Genomic DNA, 26,625 nt, shown 5'->3' with positions numbered 1-26,625 from the left:
CTCTCCCTCTCTCTCTCCCATGGTAAGCTCTGGAGTCGTTTGTGTCGCCTAGATATGTATGCACCATCTATCTACCTATCTATCTATCAGTTACATCCACCATCCATCTGCCTATCTATCTATCAGTTACATCCACCATCCATCTGCCTACCTATCAGTCTATCTTTTTGTGCACCATCTCTCTCTCTCTCTCTCAAATTTCCCTTTATCAATGCAGATGGTTGAGTGACGTAGCCAGAATTTATTTTAACAATTTAATTCACCTAAGTTTACCATGAATTCTGAACGTTAAAATTCTTCATAAATATCCATCCTGCCAATAACATCACTTAATTTATCTATCTATCTACTTATCTACCTGTCTATCTATCTGCAGTACAAGTGACTACCAATGTCTTCACCTGGTCGAGAGGGATAAGGGCGTGGTGGACGTGCTGATGGGTAAGTACACCTCTTTTTGGCTCTCTTTTACTCTCATAGTGGCTCTCTTTTACTCTTTTTTTTTTTTGCTGTCTTTTGTTTTGTTTTACTCTCTTACTATTTGGTTCTCTTTTACCCTTTTTTTTGCTCTCTTACTTTTTGCTGTTTTACTCTCTTACTTTTTAGCTCTTTTTTACTCTTTTTTGCTCTCTTTTCCTTTTTTGCTGTTTTACTCTCTTACTTTTTAGCTCTTTTTTACTCTTTTACTTTTTTGCTGTTTTATTCTCTTTTACTTTCTAGCTCTCTTTTACTCTTTTTTGCTCTCTTATTTTTGCTGTTTTACTCTCTTTTACTTTTTTGCTCTCTTCCTTTTTTTGCTTTTACTCTTTTTTGCTTTTTTTTTTTCTCTCTCTTCCACTCTCTTTTTGTAGCACGTCGTTGGTGGGATGTCAGTGGTGTAAAGTGAGCTAAGTGGGACGTTAGGGTGAGCTAGGTTACCTGAATATGGGTTTACAGTTAATGAGTGTCACCTAGTGCTCGAGTGTGATCTAGCGCTTGAGTGTGACCTAATGCTTGAGTGTGACCTAGTGCTTGAGTGTGACCTAGTGCTTGAGTGTGACCTAATGCTTGAGTGTGACCTAGTGCTTGAGTGTGATCTAGTGCTTGAGTGTGATCTAGTGCTTGAGTGTGACCTAGTGCGTGAGTGAGACCTAGTGCTTGAGTGAGACCTAGTGCTTGAGTGTGATCTAGTGCTTGAGTGTGATCTAGTGCTTGAATGTGACCAAGTATTTTGAGTGTAACCTACTACTTGAATGAGTGTGACTGCTTGAGTGACCTATTGCTTGGAGTATGACTTAGTGCCTGAGTGAGTGTGACCTAGTACCAGAGGAAGTGTAGCCTAGTGCTTGAATGAGTGTAACCTAGTGCATGAGTGAGTGTAACCTAGTGCTTGAATGAGTGTCGCCTAGTCCTTGAGTAAGTGACCTAATGACTGCGTGTAACCTAGTGTTTAAGTGGATGTGACAATGCTTACGTGTCACCCAGTGCTTCACCGACATATCTAGTGCTTGAGTGTGACCTAGTACTTGAGTATGACCTAACGCTTGAGTGTGAGCTGGTGTATGTTTCCTCCCACAGGGTCATTGTCGGTGGTGGCTCAAACGGCCTGCACTCCACAGTACTTCGACCCAGCCTCACCTAACTTCACCACCTTCGTCAGTAAGTACATGCATTATCCACCTCTTACCTACCTTCCTGCCCACCCACACTGCCTACCTACTGTACACTGTCTACTTATCTACCTACCTACCCACCCGCACGCCTACCTACTCTCCTATCTATCAACTTTCCTATCGACATTGCTTACCGACCTATCTACCAACCCATCTGTCTATCTATTTGTCTACCAGCCAGCACTGTCTATTTACTGGGATACTCATTTAGACACTGACGGCAAGCGTGACCAGTCCCCCTTCCATGAGTCGTAATATGTACAGGATATAATTCTAACCCTTCCTCGGACGTAAACGATTACAGTTCACATTTAGCTGGAGCGCCTTAACCTTTTTTACTACTACTACTGCTACTGCTACTGTTACTACTACTACTACTAATAATAATAATAATAATAATAATAATAACAACAACAACAACAACAACCAGGGCTCATGTTTGGCGAGCCACAGCTCGCAAATGCGAGTATTTTTTCCCTTCGGCGAACAAATGTTACATGCAAGTCGCCTTTTGGCGAGGAGAAAATACATCCATTTTGGAGAGGAGTAAACTATAAAATAAATCTCACTTAAATGAACAAAACACGTTGTGATCGATTTTTAAGTCTTTCCTTGTCGCCATTGTGAATGTTTTAAACCTCATTATATGAGTCTAATCATCACAATGTGTAAATAAATTATTGTTCATAAAATATTTCGGCTCGTAGTCAGTTTGGCTACTAAAAAATTTATTTGGCTCGTAAATCTGAAACCTTAGGAGCCAACTGGCTAGCAACCATCAGCAGTTAGCAAGTGCCCTGACAATAGCTGCGGCAACAATATTAAAATCAATGACAATACTACTACTACTACTACTACTACTACTAATAATAATAACAACAGTTGCGGCAACAAGAATATTAAAATAAATAATAATAATAATAATAATAATAATAAAAGCAACAACAATACCTGGTTAACAGCCATATGATGATGATGAAGATTATGACAATAACAACACCACCAAAGATAATAATAATAATAATAATAATAATAATAATAACAATAACAAATAAATAAATAACAAGGCCAATAACGAAGCTCCCCTCTCGCCAGGTGTTAACGTGGAGAACAGCGACTGCCCAGTGGAGGGCCGCTATCAGCTCACAGACAGCACCAGGCAATCCTACGGCGAGGGAGGAGAGCTGAGAGGCGAGACCTTATCCTCGAGGGGGCATGGAGGTGGAGGTTCGGGGGGTGGAGGTGCTGGAGGAGGCATGCTGGAGGATCAGAGGCATACACGTGACCGGCAGTGCAGAGACAGACCCATTACCACCTTAGATATTGGATGTTCCGGCACCGATACGCTGGTGATTGGTAACAGCTGCACCGATACAGGTGGGTTAATTAGCTACCTGCATCTATCTAACTGGAGTAATCTATCTATCTATATGTTAATCTATACCCACCTGGTTTAATCTATATCTATCTGGGTTAATCTGACTATAATCTTGGTTCATTTATATCTATCTGGGTTAATTAATATCTACTTCAGTTGATCTGTATTTGAGTTAATCTATTTGGCTTATCTGTATCTATATATCTGGGTTAAAGTATATATACCTGAGTTCATCTATATCTTTCTGGATTTACCTATCTACAGCTATCTATTTATAAGAGTGCTTGGGAGGGGCGCCTTCGTGTGGTGACACTGATAAAACTGGGTGACTCTGCTGCCTGTTTATACAAACGTCCTTCACCTCCCTTCCTATCCCCCGAATGAGGTTAGTGGACTACAGGAGAGGGGGCCACTGCAGTCTGCAGTCCACTGGGTTCACATTCAGCCGAGCCGGGAAACACAACACAACCTAACCAAATCCTTCCCACTCCCACAAAGGTCGAGTCCTGTAAAAGAGGGTGGGAGAGGACGCGGGTATATGATAGTGACCCCCTGAAGGGCTAACGGCGTGAGGGGTCTGTTCCTTCCTCAAATCTACCCTAAAGCCAACCTAACCTAACTCTTTCCACTCCTGCAGAGGCCGAGTACTCCTGTAATGGGGGGTGGAAGGAGGGAGGGCGTCAGTATGTGGTGGTGACCCCGAAGTCCCGAAGCAGCAAGGGCGTGAGGCGTCTGTGTCTCATGCTGGAGTCAAACAGTGAAGGAGAGGGGACCATCCGCTCCCTGTCCTCGTCTACCCTCTCGTGTGGCAGAAACCTAACGCAGGGATTCCTTGGCCATACTCCAGTCAATGTATCCATCGAGTATAAAGGTGAGCATTATCTATCTATCCCTCTTTATCTATCTATATTTATGTATCTATGTCTTTCTGTCTGTAATACTCTTCTTGCCTTTGACATGTAAGGAAGAAACTGGGCTTTATAATAACGCCCTGTAACATCTATGAAAGGGCCAATAGTTTTGTTGTCTACCCTCTCTCTCTCTCTCTCTTTCTCTTTCTCTCTCTCTAACTGTCAGTCTGTCTTTCTGGTCATGACACCAAAATTCTCTCTTTATTCTAGGCAGATGAGCTACAAACTAACCATAATCTTTCATTTTTTCATAGTCAGGAAAATTCTAACATACTATTTCAGATGACACCATATTTTACTGACCAGAAATTGAGTCACAGAAGGCAGTGTTAATCTTTTTGTTTTTGTTTTCTTCATTCTTTTCTAGGAGGATGTGGAACCAACCAACCATACAGCGGAGGTTCACGTCTTCTTCCCTCCCTCCTCTCCCACTCACTACTGTCGCTACTTCTGCTCTTCCTCACCTCCACCTCTACCTCCAGCTTCCTATCCATCTGGAATTGACGCCCCAACAAGGAAGTAACGCCTAGACAACACGAGTGAGATGCAGCAAGAAGCGGCATGTTGTGAAAAGTTGTAACGTGTGGTGAGGCAACGCTAGACAGATGGCCATATTTTGATTTCCGGAGATTCTCAAACACCTCTTCCTCTTCCACATAATCCTGTATATTTCACCTTAATATCCTCTTGAGTGTTACCGGAGCAAGGATAAGATTAACACACAAGAAGGTCTTAGGAGGTAATATGAAGAATAAATCAGTCAGGAAGAGATGTCATGAAGTCTCCCACAGCAAGGAAAATATGGTAGTCAATGAACAGGGTCATGATCAGAAGTGAGGACGTGATTTTTTGTACCGTGTGTGATAGCACTGTGTTGGCAGAGGTAGCGTCCTTGTGGTGTTGGAAGAGGTAGCGTCCTTGTGGTGTTGGAAGAGGTAGTGTCCTTGCGGTGTTCGAAGAAGTGACGTCCTTGTGGTGTTGGAAATGATGTCACGGGACCAGAAGAGTGGGCTGTTGTGAAGTCATGCAATTAAAAGCAGAGGAATCGCATCAAGCCATAAGAGTGAAGGTGATGCCGTGTAGAAATATTGGACTTCATGACATCGGAAGTCCGGTACAGTAAGACCTTGTTATATATTACCTAATGGCTATTTTATGTCTTTTTTTTTGTAATTATATCTTCGGTAAATTGTACAGTAAATGGCCTGTTAAAGATCCACTGATACCTATAGTGCCGATTTACTCAAGTTACAGTAAAGGTTGTGTGGGGAAAAAAAAAAGTGATATTTTGGAACACATTATATAACGAGAACTTACTGTACGCTGAAGGGGATGGATGATGCTATGTGAAATGCGAAGTTAAATGGTAAAAGTGCGTGAAGCGAAATTAATGTTCGTGAGAAATATAAGAGAAGGAGACCAAGCGAAACTCGAGTGAGAAGGATAATTGTGGGATACTTAGAGAAAATCGAAGTGAGAAATATTTGAGAGGAGAGTGGGAGGGGTGACTTTTCTATGTTATAAGCAGGCTGTGTAGGAATCACACGAGAGCCAACTCAAGTGAACCCTAAATTTATAAGTCTTGCAGAACCCGCCAGCTGTGTGGAGAGCTGGTTCGTGGATGTCAAACTGGAGAAAATGATATATAAAGTGTGTGCATGGAAACCCCCTAAAATGACTTGATTTATTTTGCATTCTGACAACGAAGTGTGGAATCATAGGTGAAAGTGTTTTAATGTTAAGGAAGTGGAAACAGTGCATGGTCGTGTGATGTATACAGAAAAATAACCACGAATTCTGAAAGTATTCTAAAACCAGATGACAGTGTTCAGAGGAGCACAAATGCGATGCAATATTTTAGATCATAAACGGTGTTACTGATGGCTAGTGTAATTATTGTTATAACTGAAAATAAGTGGGAAATACTAAGGGAAATAAATATGGCTGTAAAATTACAAACACAGACACATAAGTTACTGTTGTTTTCATAACGTTAAGGAAATTCAGCATGAAAAACGAAATTACTGAAAACCAGGTGGAAACTGTTGTTACTCATGACTTAGAATGTGATTGAAAAACTGTGGAAAAAAAGACTTAATTGGAAAATTTGTGAAATAAACCTTTGTATGATTAAGCACAAAAAATTTGGTCGCGGTAGAAAAATCATGGTTCCGGGGGTAACTACACCAACTATCAGAGAAACACTTTAAAATTAGAAGGAAAATAAATTGGAGTTATGTCAGCCAAACTTGGAAAAATAATCGCTGTAATTTCTAGGGCACGTATTCTTGTCGGTTTTGGAAGAGTTTTAGTACTTCCCTAAACTATAAATTATTTTGTATTTTTCACCTTGGCATTTTTTTAAAACAATGTTTACACCTCCTTAAACGTCAATGTACATTTGCAGAAAATAACAGGCCCCTCATTCCATTACTTAGTCAGACAAATAGTTTACCGGTACTCTGAAAATCTAAATGAGCATCAAAGTGCTCCATTTTCTAAGTCCAGCAATTATGGGACTCTAATATAGTACAGTATTATGAAAAGCTTATTGGGCTTCGAACGTTGTATCACTAAATTTCAATGTCATCGCTCACTTGCCATTATTATGTGAATCGTATTTGCGTCCACAGCTGAACATTGTTTAACGTAACCATTGTATTGTCTATTGATTTTTTTTTTCCATTTGGAGCATATGGGTCTGGGGCTAGGCTAATCAGTCCAGATATTTAAAGCAAGGGATTAGACCCTGAGTGGTATAACGAGCATGCAAGCAACCACCCCTTGGATTTAAGCCTTTATGGGATACATCCAGTGGAACGCCTGAATCCACATGACCATCTGGCATCCATTAATACTGTTCAAGAGAATATCAACACACATTACTGAAAAATGAATGGTAAAAGAGGTTACAAAAAAACCTTCCAAGCTGACGAGAACACAAGTCCAAGAGATGAGCTTTTTTACTGTATATTATATTATTATTATTATTATTTCCCGGATCCATACTACCGTGACCCTCGTGCCAGTGTCCCAGGGTAGAGTTCTGTAGTGACTGTGCGTAGAGTGCTTAGTGGTAACAGACTTAAGAACTATTTCCGTCTATTAAAAAAATAACTGTAGCAAGAGTTAGAGAGAGTCTTGTGTTTAAGAAAAACTACCCAACGTAGATTGCAGAGATGTGGTGTGCATGTATGAGTGTGGGTGTATGAGTGTGTGTGTCTGTGTGTGTGCATGTGTATACCCTACATACCCTAAGTCACCCCCTGTCATAGATAAAAAAATAATCACATGCATAGAAAATGGAACCATGTAAACAAAGTGTTTCGCTGTTGACAAAAGACAGACTTCCGAGTCGATACATGTTCTTCAGTTTTGGACATTTCAACACATGCCAGATTCAGGAACGCTTAATGCGAGGGTATATACACAAAACGTGGTTGTGGCAGTGGTGGTATTTATAGTGATAGCGGTATATGCAAATCTGATAGTAGATAAAAAGGTGATGTTAGGGAGCCACACTTCTCTCAGCCCAACAACCCAGCCTAGCAATCACCCATCCAGCCAAACCTTTACTTCAAGCAGTCTACCCAACTGGAAAATGACCTAAGTAATCAACCGAGTCAGTTACGCAAGCAGTCAACTATCCTTCCACCCATCTGGTCGACCAACCACACAATCGACTATCCTTCCACCCATCCAGTCGACCACCAAAGTAATTATACGAGCGAATACCCAGTTACAAAACCAAGCAATTATCCTTCCACCCAGCGATCAGCCGAGAGAATAGCCGGTCCTGCAAGCAATCGACTCACATTTCCACCCATCCAGTCGACCAACCATCCATCTGATCAAGCAGTTATTCCATCAACCATCCAGTCAACCAACCAAGCGTTCCAGGGTCCGCCATCTTGTCCCATGTATGTCCAGGTTTGCGGTGCTTGGCTGAAACTAACGAGATCTGTAGTTACTGGAGGCAAGCACTTCGACGCGTTGGCTGCTTTCAACACACACTATCTGTCAGGGTATTTGCTGTCCTTTTTGAGTGTCTGTAAGTTTGGATTTAGCCCCTGAAAGAACCAACCTAGTCTAACTGAGGAATATTACAGTCAAATGTGCACTGTGTGTATAGTCAGCAAGTCCTCATTATAAGTAGCCTATTATGATATTTATGAATTAACTTACCAGAGAGCTACCGTACATCAGAACTGCTTATTACAGTTCCACTGCTACTTAAAGAGCAAATCTGCCATAATCCCCAAATTCACAGTGCCAATTTTATGTCAAGTGTTGTGATACTAATGATCACATGCCAGACCTTATAACGAGGACTGCTTGTAGAGTCAGTGTGTCGTAACTGCTCTGGTACTATGGTCTCTAGTTCAGGTTGTTCATCCTTCCCTTCAAAGACACGAGCCACATACAAATCAAGTCTTTGTCAAACATAAGATTCATCCTTCTTGAACTCAAAAGTAGGCGTCTGTCTTACCTATGAAACAGCTAATATATATATAAAAAAGGCAAGTTTCTGAAGACTCCATACAACACTCACAGCAGACAGCAGTGAAACACACTTTAATCTAAGGTTTTTATAAGCCACTTAATCTGTTTTGCCTGTCCCGAGGAGCTAACGAACACTAGGGTAATGAGAGTTTCACGGACTGCCACTGTGGGTGATGCATGAGCTTAAGAACTGACCTTGTTTGTTAAAGATGGGAGTAAATGCTGACTAACACCGTGAACAAATGGACACTGAGGGTATGATGAATGACTCTAAGGATATGATAATGTATACCGTTAACTGCTCTCTAACATTACAGCACAACATTTACTTCCCCTACAGGAACGTTGTTTTCTCGAGGTAGATGGATGCCTGACTAAAAGCTTTAAATGAAATCCCATAAGTTTTAGGCAAAATTCAATTGACTAACACATAAGTCTTGAAAACCAATTGGCTATCATGAACGTGACGAGTGTCTGGGATGGAGGAATACTTAACAGCCAAACCACCGCAGCCCTAACAACCCTCTTGAATGGTGTGGACTAGTTAGTGTAGCAAGCTTGTGTTTAGACCTCTCTCTCTCTCTTTCTCTCTCTCTCTCACTATCTCTAATCTCTCTCAAGGTGACCTGTGTTATAAAACGGTCACGACTTTACCCCACCGTGACCTCCGTGTGTTGATGTAGAAGGAGGACGGGGTACCAATAGTGATTTTAATTTTAGCAATGCATAATAAAACCAACCATGTACGTGTGTATGCGTGTGCGTGTCGTGTCCCGTGTAGTTGTGTACATAACCAAGCCTCGTGTTCTCCCACATTGATCAGCTTCGTGCATACATACATAGGCCCATATACTCACTGGCATGGGAGATTTCATAGTTTTTTTCCCCAAGCGATTTTCTCTTCATGATAACATTTTTCTATTGTCTTATGTGTTATTTATGCCATTCAAATATCAACATAATTAACATACAGGAGGATATTAAATGCAAATTAGACAAAATATTCACCGAGGATGAGATGATACAAAATTTATCACTCCATACTCTCTTCCCAACTAAATTTTTTCTGCACACAGTAGCTACGTTAAAAATACTTGTTAATACTGTCATGCACTGTACTGTACCACCAGACTTAGGAGTACCGGAACACAGTCCATGTTGATAAAAGGGTCGTGCATACCATAGCTACATGACATAGGTAAGGTGTAATATGCAAACTAAATCGTCGGGGAACAAGTGCTATGAAGCCTCCAATAACCACAAGTATATGAACCCTAGACAAAAAGTATATACAGTACATATATATATATATATATATAAACAATCGCTGTGTAAAAACTTGTGCGCCTTTCAGTCCCCCTTGAGCGAACGGGGATCACACCACGCAAAGCAAAACTGGATTCTCATAATTGTAGATTTTTCTCGCTTTGTTGTTTTATGGATTTCCTTTTCCTTCCCCTTCTTGGAAATGAACCTCGAGATTGCCGTATTATAGCTAACAGTAGAAGCCGTCCGAGAGGAGATGTCGAACACGCATGCGTCCAAAGCCAAACTCACACGTCGCGGCCCTGCTAGGTGAGCCGCAGTCTGGGCATACGCCGCTAGGCCATCCGCAGTTTAAGCATACACCATGATCGCCAATCTGGGCATACACCACGATCCTCAGTCTGGGCATACATCACTTGCCATCCTCGGCTTGCACATACACCACTAGCGATCCTCAGTTCTCACTTACACTGCGGGCATACCGTCGGGGGAACCTCAGTCTGAGCATACACCGCTATGCAATCCTCAGTCTGGGCATAATCGCAAGGGCCCAACATGCATACCCGGCTATATTGCTAGAGCTAACATACCAGCGGCCCTATTAATGGAGCAGTAACCGAAGAATTGATACCTGAAGTTATCTTTTCCTGGACATTACTTCTCCTTTACTACACTTCCCCTGAACATCTCGACTCATACCCCTCTATAATACTGTATTTTGTACACCGCCTCCCCTAGACAATACTTCCAATGGACAGAATCTTCCCTGGACAATACCTCATGGACGAAATCTTCCCTGGACAATACTCCATAGACAAAATCTTCCCTGGACAATATTCCATGGACAAAATCTTCCCTGGATAATACCTCATGGACAAAATCTTCCCTGGATAATAACTCATGGACAAAAGCTTCCCTGGACAATATCTCATGGACAAAATCTTCCCTGGTTGCAATACCTCCCCTGAACAATACTACCTATGGACAATACATACCCTGAACAATACTACCCATGGACAATGCCTACCCTGGACAACAATCTCTATACACTGCCTGTCACGGACGATGTCTTCTCCGAAACATACCTCCTGGACAAAGCCTACGGACAAAAAACCCATCAGACAAATCCCTCGCTCTTCCAAATACACCTTCCTCCTAATTACACCTCTCGGAAGTATTGTTTGAGAACGTAACTATATGCCAAAGTAAGGAAATGCTCAAGGAATAAATGCCCGGAGAATGAAACCCCAGAAAGGTAAATGCGCAATGAAAAATGCCTCCGAAAGACAAATGCACAGAAAGCTAATTGCCCATGGACGATTAATGCCCTGAGAATAAATGCCAAAGATATGAATGCCCATTAGATAAATGCCGAGGAACGTAAATGTTAAGGGAAGCAATGCCAGGAAAACAACTGCCCAGGAGATAAATGCCAACAGAACAAATGGCAATGGTTAAAAAATGCTAGCAGAAAAGATGCCCGTGAAGATAAATGCTAAGTGAATAAATGCCCAAGGAGATAAATGCTAAGAGAATAAATGGCAAAGGAGAAAATGTTAAGTTAATAAATGCCCGAGGTGATAAAGGCTTAGAGGAGAAATACCCAATGAGATAAATACCAAGATAATAAATGCCTAGGGAAGTAAATGCCAAGGTGATATGCCCAAGAGGGAACCAATCTAGCAGGGGTGTGAGTATCAGGTAGGGAGGAAAGCCTACCTTACTCTAACCTTCCCTAGCCTAATCTACCTTAACCTGCCATACCTTACCTATTACCTAACCAATCCTACCGTTCCTTTCCTTACCCACTATGCCTAACCTAACCTAAACATACATTACCCTACCCTATCTTACTTTACCCAAACCTTATCCTAACCTACCCTACCCTGCCTTACCTAAACCAGCCTACCCTTCACCTCCCCTCCCCTTCCCTATTTTACCTTACTTAATTTAACCCTACCTTACATATCCAGCTTGCCCTGCCACTGACACCAAGCCGGGGCGCATGTGCACGACCAGAGTACACATAACCATCCCTAAGTGTGTACACGCAAACACACACACTAGGTACGGTGTATTTACACACACATAATTTTTTTTTTCTCTCTCTCTCTCACACACACACACACACACACACACACACACACACACGGGCTAAACCTACATCCATGTCCACTCTGGTCTCCTCTTAATCTCTTTTTCCTCCCCTTCCACTCACCCCCCTTTCACCCCTATCCCTCACACTCCCACCCCCTCCTCCCCTTCCCCTCTCCCTCCCTCCCGCCCCCCTACTATCCTGGTGGCACCCCTCCCTTCCAGACCTCCAGGCACAGTCCAGGCAGCCCTGAGTCCACGAAAGTCCACATAATAAGACAAAGATAACAGACTAATAAAAAAATAAAATAAAAATAACTATGGTATGCCTTTTGTTAAACTGAAGAGGAGTGGCAAAAAATAACAAATCATCAAATTCTCCACTAGTAACCAAGGAGACGAACAGATTTAATCCCTAACACGGCGCAATTAGATGCCAATATTAAAAAAAATATATATGTTAAAAGGAGTTGATGATGATAATGATGATGATGATGATGATGATGATTTTACTCTTACATTACACTAGTTAGTCTCCATAAACAACCAAAGGCACTCAAATTTTACGCCTTAACCCCTGCACGCCGGCGACTTATTTTTCCATTTCATTCTTGCTAACTTCAGACGATTTTACTCAGCTCGGGGAAGACTCTTGAAGCAGGAGGATTTGCAGCTGACCTTCCTTAACCCCTTCAGTACGAGAGGCCTTTCCTGAGCTCAAGAAAATCGTCGGGAAGGAGGATGCTATTGACCACAAGAATAAAAACAATGGCTGTCAAATAAAAACGAAAACAGAAACAATATACCGGTACCAAACACATGAAAAATAATTACAGCGACTACAACATACACACACACACACACACACACACACACACACACACACAGAGTCTCTCTCTCTCTCTCTCTCTCTCTCTCACACACACACACACACACACGCCTATCCCGGTGCTCAAAGGGTTAGCTGCTTGGGCTGTGTTTGGGGGCACATTACAAAGGGCTGTCCACACAACCGACCCCTTCACTACGACGGCATCTGAAGAAATGAAAGAAAAAAAGGTGCTCAAACTCGAAAAGGAAAAAATTGTCGAATGGTTAATGGATTCTGTTTTTCGCCGCTTCACCTCGAGGACCATATTAAAATGAATAAAATCGGCAACAACAATAATACTAATAAAACAATAATAATAATCACAACAATAACAATCAACAATAATAATGGTAATACTAATAATAAGGGTCATCGTAATGAAGGGGTTAATTTCGCCGCCCCACGTGTGGTTGTGTTGACAGTCCAATTGGCCGAGGCGCATAAACAAGAAGAAGAGCAAGAGCGAGTCACGTGTGTTTACAGTTTGCTGGGTTGCGATACTATAATCTGTCCATTTTAACTTGGCCTAAAAATGTCGTCTCTCCATCTTGAACGCTGAACTATAACAACTGTGACTAGAAAAATGGTGCTAGTCACGAAGACGTGCCAAAAGAAAGAGCCGTATTGTCTTTTTCTGCCACTGAGCTACGAGAAACAAGTTGCAATATGAAAATCTCAGCGACCAACTCCACTTTAAGACGAGAGGATGATCCAGTCACGAAGAAGTGCTGTGGAAAGGATGTACAGCCGTGGTATTCAGCCACTGAGGTACGGAAAACAAGTTAAAAAAACAAAAAAACAAAAACAGGAAGAAGACGAAGAAGAAAGAAAAACACGAAAAACTCCAGCCAAGTTAATGTGAACGAACTATATCGACGTTTGTTTATTGCTTGGTGATCCGCGACACTGGCACGTAAACAAAAAGAAAGTAAACAAGAGGAAGGTGTTTACTGTCGGCGAAACTGGCAGTAAACAAAAACTGGGATTCACAAATAACACTTACAATGAAATGTCCGAAGCTTATTATTTGTTTTAGAGGGAAATACATTCTTAAGTAATCGATTACCTAAGCAAACCCTACTACCCTACAATATCTTACCCTACCCTACCCTGTCCTACCCTACCCTCCCTTACCCTACCCTACACAACCCTTCTACGCTACCCTACCATAGCCTACCCTACCATAATCCTATCCTACTCAACCCAACCCAACCTTACCCTACTCTACCCTACCCTTCCCTCCCCCTCCCCTCCCCTTCTCTACTTTTTTTTTTTTACCCTCCCCCATTAGAAAGGGGAAAAAAATCTAATAAAGAGAATTTAGTGTAAGTGAAACAGTAAACACATTTTCGATCAATTCCATGTCATGATAAAGATTTTATTTTTTCCCAGGAGGAGATGTGAGAAGACTATGTAATCTATTTTTATTTTTAACCTTCAGTTTTATTTCTGTTTTTAACCACAATAAACACACCTTGAAATTAATATATACCAGTATCTCCTTTTGCCTGAAGATATGAAAATTTTGGTAGGGTAGATACTTTCCCTTCCCTGTCTTTCCTTTACATACAAATCTTACTCGTGATGAATTCTTATTCGTGGCGGAATCTTGCTCGGAAAAAAAATCGTAAATTTATTTGTGAATCCACGTGCAACTGGAACAAGAAGGCGAACGAGAGAGCGGTATACTCTCTTCACTTTAACTTGGCCTAAAATTGCTCTCTCTCTCCATCTTGAACTCTGAGCTACAACAAGAGATGAACACTAGAATACAGTGCTAGTCACGAAGAAGTGCTAAGGAATGGAGCAGAGATGTAGTATCGTCTAATTTTTTTCGCTGAGCTGTAACACTGAAAACCAGAAATTGGAGCTAGTCACGAAGAAGTGCTAAGGAATGGATGAGAGCCGTAGTACTGTCTTATATGCCATTCTTACCCTTGAGAAATGAACTGCAGTAAGGTCTAAAATATCTCTAGTTCGTTCACTTTAAGCTGGCCGAGATATTCGTCCTTTTAAAGCCAAGATCCAACATTTCAAAGGCAGAAAAATACAATACCGGTGCCAAGGCTCTCCGTCCTTCCTAGAGCACTTCTTCGTGACTGGCATTAAATTCTAGTGTTAATCTGTCATAGCTGAATGGCAGAATCAGACGACACTGTGGCTCTACATCTTTACGTAGCACTTCTTCGTGACCAGCACCACATTCCAGAATTAATCTCTTGATATAGCTCAGTATTCACGATGGCGAGATGGTAAATATTAGGCCAAGTTGAAGTGAGCAGATTATATGTGTATGTGCGACCATTCTAAGCATTTCTACATACAGGGTAGTTCGTAAATTGCACTCTCTTGTCTTGTGTGTTGCGGGCACGGCTCAGGTTGCTTGTATGAGGAGAAGACAAGTTTGCTGCCTCATGACATTAATAACCAAGCATGCATCCACAAGACGTATGATAAAGAGAAAGAAAGATGACATTATAAAGGACGAAAAGAATTATGAAAGTTTTAAGGACAAGGAAACCAAGAAAGGAAAGAAGAACGTAAGAAAAGAAAAAGATACCGGTACAGGGTTGATGAAAAAGGCTATGAAAGAAAAAAAATACAAGGCTGACAGGAAATTTCCGACCTTGAGCCGTACCCGAACCACACAAGCCCTGATCGGCGCAATGTACGTACGTCCCTGTGTACATATATATTATTCAAGGGACCATGACCGTAGGGCGTTGGAGCTGCTATGTGTACGTCTGTGACAAATGCTTTCTCGTCAATTTCTACGTTGCGCCTTGGTGTGTTGGCTCTAAGGGACGGGTTGACGCGGCCGACTGACGGGGTAAAATTAAATTGAAATTAATGGGGGTGAAATAAATTGATCGGGTGAACTGAACTGACATATGGGTACGAGTTGATGGAGACAGTTGACTGGGGTGAATTGCTGGGGTGACTTGATGGGGGTGAACTGACATATGGGTACGAGTTGAAGGGTGAACTGAGAGAGGTGAATTAAGCTGATGGGGTGAATTGATGGGAGTGAATAAAATCGATGGGGTGAATTGGTGAGGTGATCTGATGGGGTGAATTGGTGAGGTGATTTGATGGGGTGAATTGGTGAGGTGATTTGATGGGGTGAGTTAAACTGATGGGGATGAATTGATGGGGTTAGTTAAACTGATGGGGATGAATTGATGGCGTGAGTTGAGTTCATGGGGTGAAACTGATGAAGTGAAGTAAACTGATGGGGGTAAATTAAAATGATGGGTGAATGAAGCTGACGAGGGGTGATTTAAATTGATGAGGTGAATGACGGGGGTGAATTAACTTGATGGGGTGATGTGACTGAGCTGAATTAAATTGATGAGGTGAATTAAACTGATGGGGTGACAGACTGATAGGATAAATTAAATTGATGGGGTGAATTAAACTGATGGGGTGACAGACTGATAGGATAAATTAAATTGATGGGGTGAATTAAACTGATGGGGTGACAGACTGATAGGATAAATTAAATTGATGGGGTGAATTAAACTGATGAGGTGACAGACTGATGGGGTGAATTAAATTGATGGGGAGAATTAAACTGACGGGGTGACAGACTGATGGGGTGAATTAAATTGATGGGGTGAATTAAACTGACGGGGTGACAGACTGATGGGGTGAATTAAATTGATGGGGTGAATTGACAGAGGTGAATGAATCTGATGTGGGTAATTAAATTGATAGGGTGAATGAAATGAAAATAATATACCACAAAATTCCTGGAAACCAAGAAGACCGTCATTAAAGCTCCATGGAAATCAGGCCAGCCCCCCCCCCAAAAAAAAAAAAAAAAATCAACACGCCAAGAAACCCGCCAGAGAACCTAAAAAAAAAAACACACACACACACAAAGAGAAAAACAGAAAAGAAAGAAAATACAGTACCTCAAAATCGCCCTTTAAAAAAAAAAACCTTGAAAAATCCAACCACAAGCACCCCCCCCCCAGAAAAAAAAAATCACCCTCTATTAAGAAAGAAAAAGAGGAAAAGGAAAAACGACCTCCGAATCTCAAAAAAATGCCATACCAAAAAAAACACCAAAAACCCGCTGGAAAAAAAAAAGAAAAATGAAAAAAAACTCGGAAATATGGAAAAAATCACCAAACCCCCCAAATAAAAAAGTTGGGGAAAATAAAGCAAAATAAAAAAAAATAAAAAGTCAGTCAACCCCTAAAAAAAAATCGGCCCGCCAAACCCCCCCCCTCCCAAAAAAAAAAACAACACGAGCCATAACACCGACTGCGCTACAAAAAATAAAAAGATAAAAACCGTCGGTCTTAGAATTATCTGTGATGCTGTTGTGTAGAGGCGAAAAAACCATATCCCAATTTTTCCCGACACTGCTCAATCCCGGACAGAATAAAAAAAATATATATACCAAAAAAATGAAAAAAAAAATCCAAAATGAAAAAAAAAAATCGAAAAAAATGTGTAGTGATATTATTATGGTGGAAAATTTTTTGTGGGTTAAATCTGGATGAATTTATTATTATTATTATTTTTTGGCTCGAGAAAAGGCTTGTGGATTTTTTTTAATATGATGGTGAAAATCTTTTGGCTCGATTTGAATTTATTTTAACTTTATTTCTAATTCATACCGACATTTTCCAAAGCTCGTATTATCACTGTCATTCAATATATAACTTTTTCATGCTTATACTACATCTGGAGGGATTATTATTGTTATTATTATTATTTACCTTGCCCATGTATACGTGAGAAACAGGGTTGGTATGATGACAGTTATTATTATTATTATTATTATTATTATTATTATTAGGCTCGTGCGATCGGTTTGTTTACATTGAATGGCGAAGACCTGTGATACTTCGATGCAATTGATGGCTTAGGCTAAAAGGCTATGGCTCTTATGTACTGGTGTCTTAAGGGTGATAATTGTGGCTGGCTGAGATGGCTGGATAGGTCCTTGTGTCTGATCTCTTTTATTTGGTCTGTGATTATTAACATAATGAATCTGGTGCGGTCTCCCTCTCTCTGAAGGGGAGAGAGAACAGCAGGAGGGATGGCGAGCTTTATTCTCTCTCTCTCCACCAATATTACTCTCTCCCTCTTGACCCCCCTCCTCCTTCCCCCCTCCTTCAAATCTTCCGTCCATCTCTCCTTTTTCTTCCGGCCATTCATCCTTCCCTCCTCCGTTCTCTTTTTCCCTCCACTCTTTCCTCCTTACCTCCCAGTTTCCTACCTCTGCACCATTCGCCTCTCCACTCCTCCCTCCTTTCTCTCCAATACTTTTCCACTTATCTTTTCCTCCGGATCCACTCAATCCACTTTCCATTCCCTGCTCTCTCTCTCTCTCTCTCTCTCTCTCTCATGAACTATATGGTACTTTCCTATTCTCTGTCTCTGTCTGTCGGTCTGTCTGTCTGTCTCTCTCTCTCATAGACTATACTTTCCTATTCTCTGTCTCTGTCTGTCTCTCTGTCTCTCTCTCTAATGGCTATCCTTGCCCATCCACTTTCTCACGAACTACCCCCTTCTCTCTCTCTCTCATGGCTATTCTTGCCCATCCACTTTCTCACGAACTCCCCCCTTTTCTCTCTCTCTCTCTCTCTCTCTCTCTCACTTCCCTCCTACTCTCCCTCTCTCCTGCGGGACCATGAACCAACAGACACTAAAAAAGGCGTTCTGGTAGATGGCGGTGGCCGAGAGCGGGGTAAATACTGGGGTTGCCATGGCGACAGTGTTTTGACTGAGGGGGGAGGGGGGAGGCTGTACCCTCCTCCCTCTCTCTCACATTCGAACTATATGTACGGTACTGCACAGTGGAAATGGCCAAAACGGACTCACTCTCTCTCTCTCCCTTCCTCTCTCTCTCTCTCTCTCTCTCTCTCTCTCTCATGCCTTGCACTTTTTCCCTCCACCTGTTTTCTCTCCCTCCTCCTCCAACTTTTTCCTCAATTTACCATTTGTACCCTGCTTCTTACCCCTCTCCTCCCCCCCCTCCCGTCTTCTTTCCCTCCCACTCTCCCCTCCCTCCCTCCGGTCTTCTTTCCTTCCCTCTCTCCCCTACCTCCCTCCCTTCCTCATCACTGCCTTTCCCTCCCATTCACATTTCCTCCTCCCTCCTGCATTTCTACTTCCTTCCCTCCTAGCCCCTCCCCTCCCTACCCGACTTTTTTCTTCCCCCTCCCTCCTCCCCCTTTCCCCTCCTCTCGAATTTTCTCCTTCCCTCCCATTCACAGCCACGCACCTCCTCTCCCCCCTTCTCCTTCTCTCTCTCTCTTTCTTTCTTCTTTCCCTTCCCTTCCCTCCTTCCTCTCACTCTCAACGTCCCTCACCCCCTCCTTCCTCTCCCATCCCCTCATCCTCCTTTCTCTCCCTACCTCCCTTCTTCCCTCTCTTAGCTCACCCTCCCTCTACCATTTCCCTTTACCTTTCCCTCCCCTCCTCTTTCCCTCCCTTTCTCCCTCTCCCTCTTCCGTATCTCCTACCTTCCATCCATATTGCATTTCTCCTTCCTTCCCTTCCTCTGTCTTTTCTCACTCACAGATTCACTCTCCTTTTCCTCTTCTCCTCCTCCTCCTCCCTTTCCCTTTTGCAAATTTTCCCTTCCCTTCCATTCACAGTTCTCTCTCCTTCCACTCTCACTTCCTCCCTGTTTCCTTCCCTCTCTCTCGTATATTTCTCTCTCTCCCTCCCTCCCTCTCTTTCCCTCCCATTCACAGTCCCTCCTTCCTCCCCTCTCTCCGATTTCCTCCCCTCTCCATCCCCACCTATTCTTTCCCTCTTCCCTTCCTTTTTTTCCCTTCATCCTCTTTCTGTTTCTCTTCCTCATACAGTTCCTTTCTATTCTTCTCTCCCTCTGGCTCTCACCCTCCTCCTTCAATTCCCCTGTCTCCCTTTCCCCCACCCTCTCTCTCTCTCCATTCCCCCAACCCTTCAGACCGAGACAGCTCCAGTCACTTTGAACGTCCATCTCCATTTAAGGGACATTCTCTCTCTCTCTCTCTCTCTCTCTCTCTCTCGCGAATTTGATTTCTCTTCCTCCAATAACATTCTGGCTACACGAAATTTCAGTATATTCTGGTGCGACTGACGGCATCTCTCTCTCTCTCTCTTTCTTTCTCTCTCTCTCTCTCTTTCTCTCTCTCAATTCCCCCTATTACCTTATTTACGGGTATTCCCTTTTTTTCACATTCGCGGGTTTTCCTGTTACTTAACGATATTTTCCATATTTCGTTAACTCTTTCCTTCATTCTGTCCATCTGTCCCTCAGGAGTTGCGTACTTTCAGACACATCAATACACAAAATACCAAAACATTACAGTACAGAATATGAATGATGTTTAATCTTGCCTTGCTGCTGAAAAAAAAAAAAAAAAAAAAAATAAAAAAACGTGTACCGGTTATATATTTCTACTTAAAATTTTCGTTCATATACCGGTAATTACTTCTGCAATTATTAATGCATCACCAAAATATATTTTTTAATGGTTATACTACAACTCTTAATAGCCCTTCTCTCTCTCTCTCTCTCTCTCTCAATTTGCCTTTTATAAACTCAAAACTCCTAAAGTTACATTATCACAATATCACCCTTCTATCCGGAGATCTGCATTCACTCTCCAGCATACTATAGTGACCCGTTAAACCCTTTCTTTTCCCTAAACCAAGCCCTTTAAATTCTTACCTTGAGTCCATGCGATGATGAATCCACCTGCGTTTCGATGTCTCCTGAGTAGGTCCACGTGGGTTTGTTTACATTTCTGATTGGTCCACGTGGGTTTGTTTACATCTTCTGCACTGGTCCACGTGGGTTTGTTTACATTTTCTGCACTGGTCCACGTGGGGTTGTTTACCGTACATCTGATTTGGTTCATGTGGTAATCACTCGAATTAATCCACGTCGGTTTGCTTGCTTTTTTTGAGTTGGTCCGCATAAGTTTGTTTAAAATGTCCAAATGGGTTTGTTTACATCTGCGTTCATCACTTGGGTCTGTTTACATTTACAAAATGTCCACATAAATCTTTATTTTTCTATTTATTACACTTGGATCTGTTTAACTTTCAAACCAATTCACTATTGCAACATCTTTCACTGATTGTACCGTAATTTTTTAAGTCCTTAAACGTTTCACAATCACCAGTCTACACAAAACACGTTTCAATTATTGTATTTTTCAAAGTCCCTGAAAGTTTTACAATCGCCAATGCACACACCTTTCACTGACTGTATTTTGTAAGTCCATGAATAATCATCAATCTCCACACCTCTCCCTGACTGCATTTCCTAAGTCTATGATCGTTCTACAACTTACACAAACACCTTCCATTACTGTATTTTTCTAAGTTCAAGCACCTTTCAACTTACTGCATATTTCTAAGTCCCTGAACGTTTTACAAGTCACACAAACACCTTCCAGTCTCAAAGCACAGACGGCCACAATTATCGCTCCCTATTCTAGCAACTTGAGGTAATAACGTAAGAGTTTCCTGATGGTGATGGTGGTGGTGGAGAAAGTCGGGGTCGAGTTTTTAAAAGAATAATTAACTCTTTCCCGTGAGTGTACAGGTTTCACTGCGATGTTGTGGTGAGGAGAGAGACTTCAACCGTTCCCTTCTTCTGCTCCCTGGTCCAGGCCCTATTCAAGGTGGCATAGAAGGCATGGCAGCAACTCTTCCTTAGCGATTTATCCAGCACATAACGCCTTAACACTCCCTTGTATGCTAACTATATAGCTTTATCAGTAACATACATATGGATACTAAGGTGTAATATTCAGACTATTTACACTTCAATATTCTATGCTATGTCGTTTTAACTGCTGTATAGTTCGCATTCACGGATATTAAGACGTCAAGTACAGAATAAACCGCTAAGGATGAGATGTTGCCAAGTCTCAACAGCCGCCTGGGATGCGGGCCTCAGTGTGCGTGTGTGAGTGATGCCAACACATGGTCTGCAATGGAAGGTTAAATAGCAGTTAGTTCGCGCCATGCTACTCCAAATATCTATAATTGTACAGTTGGGGACAAAAATTTCGATCCACCTACTCCAAATATCTAAAATTATACAGTTGGGGACAAAACTTATGACCAACCTACTCAAAATATCTAAAACTGTACAATAAGGGACCAAAATTTCGACACACTTACTCCAAATACTTAAAATTGTACAGCTGGGGACAAAACTTTCAATCCACCTACTCCAAACATCAAAAGTTGTACAGTTCGGGACAAAAACTTAGATCCACTTTTAAAATATTTCTATACAGTTGTACAGCTGAAGAAAAAAATGTCGACCCTTATGGGCTGATATATAAAGACAAATAACATACAAGAAAACAGTTAGGCGTAAAGGGAAAAAAGAAAAGCAAATCGCCCACGAGAAAGCAGTGCAATGTATGTCTATAATGAGAAAAATAACTCACTAAACATAACGGTTCAATACATTAAAATATCACCAGGCAAAAAAAAAAACACAAGAAATCAGTAAGGTGTAATACGAAAACTAACACTTGACAAATAAAACACATGAAAAGAGTAATGCCTAACTAGAGCTGCCCCGACCATGAAGAGTTAATGGTACCAGTATTAACACCCTCAGTCTCCTATGACTCACTCTTAGCCGAATTAAACTCCTCTGGCATTAGGTGAAATCCAAAACTAGATTCGATCATACCATGAGAGGGTTAACTGTTGTATAAAAAAACAGGTCTAATTACAGGAAGCAAAGAGATGTTAGGTTAGGTTATGAGCCTTCTCAGTATTATAAGAAAAGCAGTAAATACTCCCCTAAAAATAAATTAATACATAGATAAATAAATAGAAAGTAGTGTGGCGCTCCTAATCTGTAATTTGACCCGATAAAAAAATGAAACGTAGATTTAAAAAAAAACTAATTTGTTGAGTCTTCGTTGTGAGAGGCTGTTGTTATTGTTGATGTTTTTTCGCATTTACTCTATTCTTGTAATGACCCTGTTTTTTACACTATAGAGGTAAACTGAGGTTCGTAGCTGATTTACATAAGCGCATAGAGTTACTAGTTTTAACATAGGTTGCTCTCTAGATCCTTTAAATATGCGTAGGCTTAAAATTATGTATATATAGATAGATGAACTTTAATACTTTTCCAAATGCTTAGCTATAATTTTTGAAAGGCCAGCAGTCTGGCCTGTTCGATGACAAAGTATAATATTTTTCAACTTTTCGATTTATGCTGACTGACCAGACCTGACTCCATAAACTGTGACCTGATCTGACCTAAGCTAATCTCACCTGACCTAACATAACCTGGCCTGACCTACCTAAACCTAAGCTAATCTAACCTGAACTTGCCTAATCTCATCTAATCCATTTTACACCAGACCCTTCACTATCCCTAAATACGCTTTTATTCTAACATTACATAAAATTCATCCTTGAAATATTCTAATCGACTCTCCAACTTAATATTCCCTAAAAACAACTTAATGCTGAACTATCTAACTTATTCTATTCTACTCAGACCTTACCTGACGACTCGATAAAACCAACCTACAATAACCTAACCTAATTAAACCCAACCTAAACTAAGCCCAAACCTACTTAACCCAATTTAACTTAATCTAACTTAGTCTAATATAACCCGACTTAATGTACATACTTAAAGACCAGACTCTGTTGACTCTATGCATGGCGATTTCTCAAACTATTTTCATGTCTTTACGTATTCGTCGATATTCTCTTTTATTCCGGCGTGTGGCAGTGTGTTGGTAGGACGAGAGGGGAAATAAGGAGGGAAGAAGGGGAAGGAAGAAAAGAGGGAATGGGAAGGAATGGAAAAGGAAGGAAAGGGCAGAAAAGGAGAGAAGCTAGTAGGGCTGGAGGAGGGGAATGCAAACTTGAAGGAGATATAACAAAAGGGGAAACACGCAGAAAGGAAACGACGAAAAAAAAAAAAGTAACGAAATCACGAGAAAATTACAAAATGAAAATTATTGGGACGAGAAAATAAGAGAATGATATCAGGCAAAGGAACAAACGATTTGTAAAAGGAAAACGAACGACGACGGCAATGGAAAAGAAAGTGCGATAAAACTCCACTCAAGCGAAAAATTTAAGACACTGATAAACCAAACCTGCCGAAGGAAAAAGAAAAAAAAACTAAAAACACGAAAAACAGAAGTGAACTGATAACCACTAAAAATAACTAACAATACGAAAAACAGAAATGGAAAATAATGACAAAAACAGTAACGATTTTAATCCCACCTTTACACCTGTGACGTCACTGTCTACGTCATTACGTCAAAGAAAAAAATTCCCGTTGGTGATTTTTTTCCGCGAATAAAATTACGTTATATTCTGACAATCTTTCATCCGCCCCGAAAAAAATGAGTTCTTAAAAAAAATAAATAAAAAAATATATGATGGATTATTAAATAGAAAATAAGCCGTTGTGCCATTTTTAAAAATTTATACAACCAGGAAATGAGCAGCCACTGAAAAAACAATACATATTTATACATAAATTTATGAAGATATGAACAAGTGCGTCGAATGTACAAAATTTTCCTGATCATGTAAACTAACCATGTAGTTTTTCGTGCTTATATATATATTAAAAAAAGAGCCATATATAGGAAAAAAAACTGGTTATTTTTTTCATATATTAAAGAGCCAGATATGAGAAAAAAAAAAACACTATAGTAAACCCTTTAACCTTTTTTCTTACTATGCAGAGACAAAAATGTGAGGATTCTATTGTAAAAACAAAAAAAAAAATCTATATATATACCATACCTTATCCCTTTTTTCCATTTCTTGACGAGAGCCAGAGATAAAAAAAAAAATGTGTAGAGGAAAAGCAATTACATATATATCCTTAACACCTTTTTCTATAGCCATTTTTATATTCAGAGAGCCGCGGATTTCCCAGGAGTGAATTAAAGAAGTGGTTTTGGTTTCTGCTCTTGAAAACTGGGTGCGCGGAGGTGTGGGCAGGCTCCTGAGATTTATGTGGTGATTTCTTAGGCTTGTGATGATAGTGGAATAAGTCTGAGGTTTCTGGATATGGAAGGTGATGATGACCCAAACGTGAAATCATCATCGGAATTTTAGGGACCCGCTCCTTCCATTGTGCACTCAAGTTTGAAAGACCAGGGCTATTAATGTGACTACTAGTTGACCTTTCGTTCTATACACTGCAATAATGTCGTTAGGGGGCAGGTAGGTAGTTAGGATGCGAGGGAAGGGGTAGTTTGAACAGGTGATTTGGTAGTTGTGCTTTCGTGGGGACATTGGGATTTACTGTGAACTTCTTCCTTACTATTTTTTCATTGGGTGTCAGTGGTCTCTCTCTCTCTCTCTCTCTCTCTCTCTCTCTCTCTCTCTCTCTCGTCATTAACAATATAAAATTCCATATAACAGATTACTAAATCGAAATACACAAGAACAAATCAGTAAGGAAGAGGTGTTTCGTACCCTACTAGTCCCACGAAAATACAGCTTTTGGAGGAGGAGGAGGAGGTGAAAAAAAAAAAAAGCGTGTTGGGGGGTAGGAATTAAAAAATGGGGAGGGGTAGATTCTATGGCGAATATGTGATGAAAAGACAGACACACTTACACACACACTGAACACACATGAATTGACGCACACAAAAAGAAAAAACACATATAAACACAATCATAGACCAAGGGTAACTCTTCAAAGTCGTTCTCCGAGTTTATTCAGCCAAATGTGCTTCGTGTGGGTGCCTGTCCGTGTGTCTGTCTCATCATTCCCTCGGTGGTCACATATGGTGTAAACAACCCTGACCCTCTGAAGCCTGGTGACGTCTTTTTACGTCATTCTTGCTGCTGCTGCCCGATAATTTTATTCGACTCTTGCAATGGCGTCTTTTTTTACTAATATACTTTTATAATAGGTATAAATTCCACGGCGCTTATCAAAGGCCATTTAAAAGGCCTCTCCCTTTCATAATGGGGTTTAAATGGCTATATTAAAGGCCTGTCATTTAAAAAGCCCACTGTAATTTAAAGGGATTTTTAAAAGGCCCTATTCAAATACCTCCAGGTCGAAAAATCTACCTGAAAGCTGAATAAAATCGTCAGAAGTCAGCATGAATAAGGTGAAAAAGATGGTACTCTGGCTGAAAGGGTTGACGTGTGTACCATTATAGTTACTATGCAGCGATGGGGTAGATAGTGTGTGCGTGTTTGTGTGCGTGTGTGCGTGTGGCAGGGTGATGGCACTGTGTCTATCTGTGTGCATAAGGGAAATAGATTGGTGAGGTGTGTGTGTAAGTGTTAAGGTGTTCTGTGTGTGGAGGGGCGGGGCGGGGCTGGTACTACACACACACACACACACACACACACACACACACACACACACACACACACACACACAAAGGGGAAGCACAAAATCTATGAAGAAGCAATAAGTAGAAATAAATAGAGAAGATGCATGTTAAGAATTATATCACATGGATTCCCTAAAAACACCAAAAAACATGAAAAACAAAAATGCACTCAGAAATACGAAAAGGCACAGAAAAACGACCAAAACACTCGAAATACGAAAATGCACTCACACTAAACGTACGAAACTGCACCCAAAAACACTCAAAATGCATTCATTAAAAAAAAAAAAAAAAAAATGCACTCCTCAAATATACGAATACTGTAAAAAAAAAAAACACACACACACTAACAGAAATGCACTCAAAAACACCAACTAGCACTAAAATACTCAAAATCAGTGTCACATAAAAATAGAAAAATTCTCTCACATTACATAAATCACTCCAAATGCACTCAAAAACACACAAAATCGCCAAACTCACTTAAGTTCACTCAAATGCATTTTTAAAAAGACACTCAAATCCATACACAAAAAACAGATACACGCATCACTACCAGACTTAACACTTATAAATCGACAAAAAACACGTATTCGTATTACTTCAGTGGACC

The 26,625-nt window shown here is 40.9% G+C and overlaps 1 protein-coding gene across 1 annotated transcript in view; it reads left to right on the top strand.

Moving 5' to 3' along the window:
• LOC145410416 (uncharacterized) overlaps positions 1 to 26,625 on the top strand; it is a 159,657-nt gene that overhangs the window by 82,295 nt on the left and 50,737 nt on the right. The window contains exons 8-12 of the mRNA XM_080280569.1: positions 377 to 441; positions 1,558 to 1,638; positions 2,748 to 3,029; positions 3,668 to 3,901; positions 5,530 to 5,554. Coding sequence (XP_080136695.1) covers positions 377 to 441; positions 1,558 to 1,638; positions 2,748 to 3,029; positions 3,668 to 3,901; positions 5,530 to 5,554 — 687 coding nt within the window. The remainder of the gene's footprint in view (positions 1 to 376; positions 442 to 1,557; positions 1,639 to 2,747; positions 3,030 to 3,667; positions 3,902 to 5,529; positions 5,555 to 26,625) is intronic.

The sequence above is a fragment of the Coenobita brevimanus genome, chromosome 85 (genome assembly GCF_032717465.1).
Source record: "Coenobita brevimanus isolate Jiangsu-jjx chromosome 85, ASM3271746v2, whole genome shotgun sequence".
Lineage (NCBI taxonomy): Eukaryota > Metazoa > Arthropoda > Malacostraca > Decapoda > Coenobitidae > Coenobita > Coenobita brevimanus.
This window is presented reverse-complemented; position numbering and strand designations above follow the sequence as displayed.